At 42.4% G+C, this 7,745-nt stretch overlaps 1 protein-coding gene across 1 annotated transcript in view; it reads left to right on the top strand.

The window, feature by feature from the left end:
- The first annotated feature begins 2,696 nt into the window (after positions 1-2,696).
- The window catches only part of MED13L (mediator complex subunit 13L), a 105,003-nt gene continuing 99,954 nt past the window's right edge, over positions 2,697-7,745 (top strand). The window contains 1 exon segment of the mRNA XM_029285881.1: positions 2,697-2,940. Within this exon segment, the coding sequence (XP_029141714.1) occupies positions 2,697-2,940 (244 nt within the window).

The following is a 7,745-nucleotide window of genomic DNA, read 5'->3' as shown; positions in this document are numbered from 1 at the left end:
ATCGGCGTACAGGGTCTCAGTTGGCCTAGGCAGCATTAATGCCAGTTGCCCTTAAGGCTAACAGTTTTTCCAGAGACAGGAAAAATAAGAGAAGCAGCACCTAAGCTGATTTATACAGCAGAAGGGGCTGACTTATTACAAGATTTGGACAGCTGTATACTGTGGACAGGTAATAAAGCTGGAAGGGATCTTGGAGGTCATCTAGTCCAACCCCCTGCTCAGGCAGGAAACCCTATACCATTTCAGACAAATGGCTGTCCAGTCTCTTCTTAAAAACCTCCAGTGTTGGAGCATTCACCGCTTCTGGAGGCAGGTTGTTCCACTGGTTAATTGTTCTAACTGTCAGGAAGTTTCTCCTTAGTTCTAGATTGCTTCTCTCCTTGATTGGTTTCCATCTGTTGCTTCTTGTCCTGCCTTCAGGTGCTCTGGAGAATAGCTTGACTCCCTCTTCTTTGGGGCAGCCCCTGAGATATTGGAAGACTGCTATCATGTCCCCCCCTCGTCCTTCTCTTCATTAAACTGGACATACCCAATTCCAGCAACCGTTCCTTGTAGGTTTTAGCCTCCAGTCCCCTAATCATAATAGTATAATAGTGTTGCCTACAGCAGGGCTCCCCAACCCACGGCCTGTTTCAAACTGGGCCGCGCAAGCGATGGGCAAGCACACACAATCTCCTCTAGCACGAGCGACAGGCACACACGCGTGCACGCAAATGGGGCAAAATTCACATAACCACTGCCTTGCTTGGGAACAGAAATGTTGGGCCCCATTGTGACCGTAAGTTGAGGACTACCTGCAACCGCCTCTTTTGTTCCTTTTCACATTGCTGGTTTGGCGTTGGCTCTAATTTTTTGTGTGTGTCGTTGTTGTTGGTCACTACAGATTGGAGGCATTATCATTAGGGATTTTCTGCGGCTTCTCCACGGCTTTAACTGTAGCTTTAAATCTGCCTCTTGTGGAAAGGGTATGATTGAGGGTGGTAGTAAATTAAGCAAATAGCTGCTTTCAGAATTGTGTTTGTGAGTGTGTGTGTGTGTGCAGAAATGCACATCGATTGCTTCATTAGAGAAGAAAGTCGGTAGACGCACCGTAGAATATCACTTGATAAATTACCTTTTGTTTTCATTTAGTTTACTTATAGAAAAAAATTCCACACATTCCTGTCAATAAGGAAAATGCGAGTATCCAAAGCAAGATCTGGCTCTGAATATTTATTGGTTCCTTAAAAGAGCCCCCTCCCCAATTTGCTAAATGATTTTTTTTTTTTGAGATGCGGATCGATTATTCAAGCAATTGATGAAGTAGCTTTTCACTGGTTAAAATTTGTGTGGCTGCATTTCTGTGATATGAATGAAAGGCTAAGCGCTGTGTTTGTAGCTGCTGTTTCTGGTGATTATTATAATTTAAGAAAGTGGCAGAGATCAATATGAAGTGAAACATATTTTTTCCATCTTTTTATTACTTATTTAATCAATGTATTAGCTGCCTCAGCCCTTCAGGAAACTATAAGTGATACTGCATAAAGGAAAGTAGTTGTCAAGATCTTTTTTCTTCTAAAGTTTCTTTTTTTACTTCCTGTTTTTTTGAAGCCAAAGATATTGACTGCCGGTTCATGAGTTCGTGTTTTATGCAGTTAGTAATGCCAGGGGTTTGGACTTGCGTAGAATCTCAGTTTTCAGCGCTAGCAGGTTTAGCTATACTGTTTCTAATTGAACTGAGTTTGCTTGAGATCCTGGCTTAAAATCACTATATTTCAATAGTTGAAATGTTTTTAATAGTTCTTCTCTGCTTCTAAGATCTGCTTCTAAGATTCTAACATTCTGAGATCTGCTTCTAAGATCTAAGATATGTTCTAAGAGGCTAAAACGTATGAGGAACGGTTGCAGGAATTGGGTATGTCTAGTTTAATGAAGAGAAGGTCTAGGGGTGACATGATAGCAGTCTTCCAATATTTGAGGGGCTGCCACAAAGAGGAGGGGGTCAACCTATTTTCCAAAGCTCCAGAAGGCAGGACAAGAAGCAACGGATGGAAACTAATCAAGGAGAGAAGCAACCTTAGAACTAAGGAGGAAATTCCTGACACTGGAATTAGTCACTGGAACGGCTTCCATCCAGAAGTTGTGGGTGCTCCATCATTGGACAGAATGCTATAGGGTCTCCTGTTTGAACAGGGGGTTGGACTAGAAGACTTCCAAGGTCCCTGGAATGCTATAAGGTCTCCTGTTTAAACAGGGGGTTGGACTAGAAGACCTCCAAGGTCCCTTCCAACTCTGTTATTCTGTTTTGTCCTGTTAGGATTTTAAAAGAGCAATATGACAGGGTGTACTTATCGTAGTTTCTGCTTATTCCTTTTGTATTGCAGACATATGGATAATTCTCTTCCCTCTTTTCCAGCGGGACAAAAGTGTAAATACAGTGTGTTCTTTAGTTTTATTTATTCATTTATTTGGTTAATAGCTTCTCCAGTTAAATAGGGCAACTGACCATTAGGTGGAAATATTAAGGGGGAACAATCCTTTCCGTGTTAAAACTGTTTTCATTTGGGTGATGGGGGGTTTTTTTTTGTTTTTTTTTTGTAGTTTAGCAGCTTAAGGTTTTAGAATCGGGGTGGAAATAATCCTGCAGATCAGCTGGTTGTGAAAACTGTGATTTTAATAACATGTTGCTTTTTATTTTATTTTATTTTTTGGGTGTCATGCAGGCGGAACTGACAGGCATCAAGTGGCGTAGGTACAACTTTGAAGGTCATGGAGATTGTGGACCTATTATCTCAGCCCCTGCTCAAGATGACCCAATTCTCCTGAGTTTCATCCGCTGTTTACAGGCCAATCTGTTGTGCGTTTGGCGTCGTGATGTCAAACCGAATTGTAAGGAGCTATGGATATTTTGGTGGGGAGACGAGCCGAACCTGGTAGATGTAATACACCATGAGCTACACAGTAAGTATATATATATATATATATATATATTTTACCTCCTCTAATTCTGCAATAAAAGCCTCTCCTGAATGTAGCTTTCGTCGTTGATACAGGTAGTCCTCAACTCACCGCCGCAATTGAGCCCAGACGTTCTATTGCTAAACAAAACATTTGTGAAATGAGTTTTGCCCCATTTTACGACTTTCCCTGCCACAGTTGTTAACTGAATCACTGCAGTTGTTAAGTGAATCTGATTTCCCCATTGACTTTGCTGCAAAACGGGGATCTCATGACTGCAGCCGTCATAAATATGAGTCAGTGGCCAAGCGTCTGAATTTTGATCAAGTGACCATGGAGACGTTGCAACGGTCGTAAGTGTGAAAATGGCCATAAGTCCCTTTTTCCCAGTGCATAGCTCAGCTTGGAAACCTCTCCCTTTCCCCTCAGTATGGCTGGCTCAGGAATTCTGGGAGTTGAAGTCGAGTCATAAAAGCGCCAAGGTTGCCTACCCCTGGCATAGGCTTTAGTAAGAAATCATTTTGTTTGGACCTTCCCATGTGGAACTGATATATTTTTTTTGTGCCTGACAAGCTGCAGTGATAGTTGCTATCTGCCTTCTTAGGTGGGGAACATCTGGAAAACACATGTCATTGTTGGTTAAACAAAAACAACAACAGAGACCTCATATTAAGGTGTTTTTTTTTTAACTTTTAGGAGACCATATATAAATAAGTCACCTTATGAACAGAAGTGCTTACTCTGTGGGAGTGTGGTCAGCCTGGCCGTGTTTAACGTCAGCTCATTGCCATTCACAAAATCTGTCGTTTGGATCCTTCTGCTGCTTTGAAATATTGTTCCATCCCACAGATTCACCCCTAGGAGGGAGAATGTGGTTGCACACAGGCACCTGTGTGGTCCCCCTGTACGCTTCCCCACCTTAAATAAATGCAGAGAGCTAGTAAGACAGACAGATGCGGAGAAGAGGCATTGTGTAAAGCAGAGCATCAGCCTTCAACATCAGGTTTTATTTCTGAACCTTCCTTCCGCTTTTCTGACAATAAAAGGCTCGATGTAGGTCAGCGTGTGCTTGGCAGGGTGTGTATTGTTCAGATCAAACCTTAGCACTAGAAATGTTCACCATTTAATTCTGTTAATGGGCTGTCTTCTGCTAAGGACCTCCTCAGTTTGCTTCGTTGGGCTGTTGCAGCCAACCTTTCCGAAGGGTAGATCCATCCTTGAAGTACGTTGGGTTGATACTTGATTTTGAAAAACACCAGATGGTGGGAAATGGATGCGCCTTCTGTTCAGCGCCGCAGATTTTGACAGCTACCTGTTTCCTTCCGTTTCTCCGAGTAAGGTACCCTTCTTCCCGTCCCTTCTCCTCGATGTACGACTGCAGTGGAGCCCAACATTTTTGTTGCTAAGCGAGACATTTGTTGAGTGAACCTTTGCCCCATTTTACAACGTTTCTTGCCACAGTTTTTAAGTGGATTACTGCACTTGTTAAGTTAGTGACATGGTTGTTAAACCATTGACTTTGCTTGTTAGAAGGTCATCAAAGGTGATCCACGGGAGCCCAAGATGCTGCAACCATCATAAATATGAGTCAGTGTCATACATACGTACATAACTCCCATTAACTTGCTTTTATGCTCTGCTGATATTGGCAGTGCTGGCCGACGAAAGTTCAGCATTTGTATTAAACAGCTTTTAGTTTGATATTATCCTGATGTTCGAATTTATTTATTTTATCGCATGCATACATACATACATACATACATACATACATACATACATACATACATACGCCAAGCAGAATCAACGGGGAACTCAAATTCACTTAACAACCATGTTACTAACTTTACAGCTGCAGCGATTCCCTTAACAAGGAGGCCAGAAAGGTCGTAAAATGGGGCAAGCCGCCTTGCTTAGCGACAGAAATCTTGGGCTCCGTTGTGGTCGTAAGCTGAGGACCACCGGGAACAAGTTCCTCTTGGTGCTTGGTCCAACGGCGACAAAGGAGTGACTGTCTACTTCTAGTAAGGTCTTGACACGCCACGTCCTTCGCTGCGCCTGGATTGCAGGGGTAGAAGCTTGTTCTGGTTTTTCTTGAACTCCTCTCGGCGACATTCCCGTCTCGTCTTCTTTCTGGCCTTTATAAAATAAATCTCTTCCTGAATACCAGATTGTTTCCTTGGCTAAGATCCTGGGGAATCTCTGAACAGGGTTGATTTCCATGTGCCTCTTGGCCTAGTCGAAGCAGGTAGCAAGCCATTCATTTATCACGAAACGGAAGCGCTACCTCAAGAGTTCCATGGATGTTCATTTTTTTTTATGAGACGCCTGTTTCAAATGGCAGCCTGGGTGCCCTGCCTCTTTGCCCAGCCAGGCTTTAATAATATGTTTCCTTCCTCCTCTTGATGTGATGTCGCCTATTTATTTTCCCAATGCAGTTTGTGGCTTGGGAATGAACCCTTACTGGAAGGAAGCAGCCCTTGTTGGAAGGAAGGCGCAACTTTTGACTGTTTTGCTTTCCTGCTATTAAAATTTAAAAAAAGGAAGGTGTCTCGGGTTTCTGCGTGATGCATGAAGGATCCGAGCTGTAGTAACTTGCTGCTGGACGGCGTTAATTGTAAATTGAAAAGCACGCCGCATCTGGGAGCCGGAATTTGTCATTTGGTCTCCGTGTCAGTTTCTCTGCCTGACATATATTGGAATGGAACCTATTTTGAAGAAATAATTGCAGCACCTGTTGTTGGTAGAAATGTACGTAAGGTGATGAGCAGTTTTCTGCTAAAGTTGTCTTCCGAGAAAGAGAAGGAGCGTTTACAGAAATAGATTTAATATTGGGAAGATCTGGGGGGGGGGGGGGTTGAAAGGGGTAGCAGGCCTCTGTGGAAAGAAAGTTGACTTCTTAGGAACCTTTTTGGTATAAACACTGAACAGCCTAGTTCTTCGTCACAGCGAGTCCTCAGTTTGCATCAGTTCATTTAGTGACCGTCTGAAGCTACAACGGTACTGAAAAAAGGGGCTTATGACCATTTTTCATACTTAACGACCGTTGCAGCATCCCCATGGCCCCGTGATTTATATTTGGATGCTGGACAACTGACTCACATTTACGACGGGGTCACGCGACCCCCTTTTGTGACCTTCTGACAGGCAAAGTCAATGGGGAAGCCAGATTCACTTAACAGCCGGCTTATTAATTTCGCAGTTAACAAATGTGACGGGAAAAGCCATAAAATGAGGCAAAAGCTCACTTAACGAATTTCTCACTTAGCAACGTAAAGTTTGGGCTCAATTGTGGACGTACGTCGAGGACTGCCTATATCTGCTTTTGAGTCAAACACACAAGGAAAGCTCTCTAGAAGATACACGAAAAGCAACTTTTCTGGGGAAGGCCAACTTGGTTGAACCCAGGGACCTTCCATGTAAGCCTGTTGTAGTCCTTGAAAAATCCCTCCTCCCAAGTGGATTCTAACTCGATCTTTACGTAATTGAGTAACATCACAGGTAGTCCTTGATTTACGACTACAGTTGGGACCAGAACATCTGTTGCTAAGCAAAGCAGTTCAATGAGTCCCACTGGATATGATGACCTTTTGGGGGATGTTGTGACGGTCATAAGTGCAAGGATCAGTCGTAAGCCACTTTTTTTTTCCAGCACCGTTGTAATTTTGAACAGTCGTTTAAATGAACGGTTGCAAGTCAAGAACAGCTTGGACCTGAGCCAAAGCAAATATTTATCCTATGCAGATTTTTTACAGGTTGTATTTAATTTTTTCCCCCCAGTTGTTCAGCGCCTTTTAATTTACATTTTTGATTGCATGTGGGGGAATTATTCAAGAGCACTTCAGACGGTTTGAATGTTTATTATAATCAAGCACATACCAAAGATGACGTTAGAAGTTCTTTTTATTGGACCGTTTTATATGCATTAAAATGGGACTGCGCCATTGTGACATATGCTTCCGTTTACTCTTAAAGGTTTATGGGGAAAATGAAAATCCTTATGGTTACCATTATTTAATAATCTATTGCATGTTGCTTCTGGTGCTTTTCAATGTATCTCAAGAACAGGAGATACTTAGTAACTTGGAATGTTATTGAAAATAAGCCTGTAAATCCTTTGGGGGAAAAAACATCACTTTGTATTGTGCTACACTTTGTAGCATTCCAGAAAGCACCAGTCTAAAATTCGACACAGAGGTAGTAGAGAGCGTCTAAAGGAAGAGGCAAAGCATTCGATAGATTTTTTTTTTTTAACATATGATTTGTGTTACTTGCACGCTGTTTTATGAAGAGAATGGATGCCACTTTTTACTGCCCTGGTAATTAAATAAGAGCTAGCCACACCTTGAACATAGTTTTACATATCCATCACATACTCAAATGAGCGAACTTTACCAATAAAGGAGAATATTTGCAGCTCAGGGTTCGAAGGAGGGGTCATTTTTATACACTAATAGTGAGTAGACAACCTACTGAGTTTATATACAAACATAAATAAGAGCAGTCGCCGTTCCATTCTTGCAGATATTTCATGACCCAACTAGGCAGCAGCATCAGTGCCAAAGGGGGGCGGGGAGGAGGAAGAGGAGATTGGAGTCCTTGGTGGTCTTTGATATTGGCGCTTTTCTTGCAGAGGTTTCATCAAATTAGGGATTATCTCCAGTTCCTGCTCTGAGCACTGATGATAATCTAGTTGGGTAATGAAAGATCTCCAAGAAAACAAGAAAAGACCAAGTCGAATTTGTCTAGATCAAGTCGAATTCAAAAACACCTGAAAATTCCTGGAAGTCTGTTATTCAGACAAATCCTCC

The sequence above is a fragment of the Protobothrops mucrosquamatus genome, unplaced genomic scaffold (assembly GCF_001527695.2).
Source record: "Protobothrops mucrosquamatus isolate PMUCROS unplaced genomic scaffold, P.Mucros_1.0 scaffold2413, whole genome shotgun sequence".
Lineage (NCBI taxonomy): Eukaryota > Metazoa > Chordata > Lepidosauria > Squamata > Viperidae > Protobothrops > Protobothrops mucrosquamatus.
The sequence above is the reverse complement of the archived record's forward strand: the minus strand, read 5'-3'. Positions and strand labels throughout refer to the sequence as shown.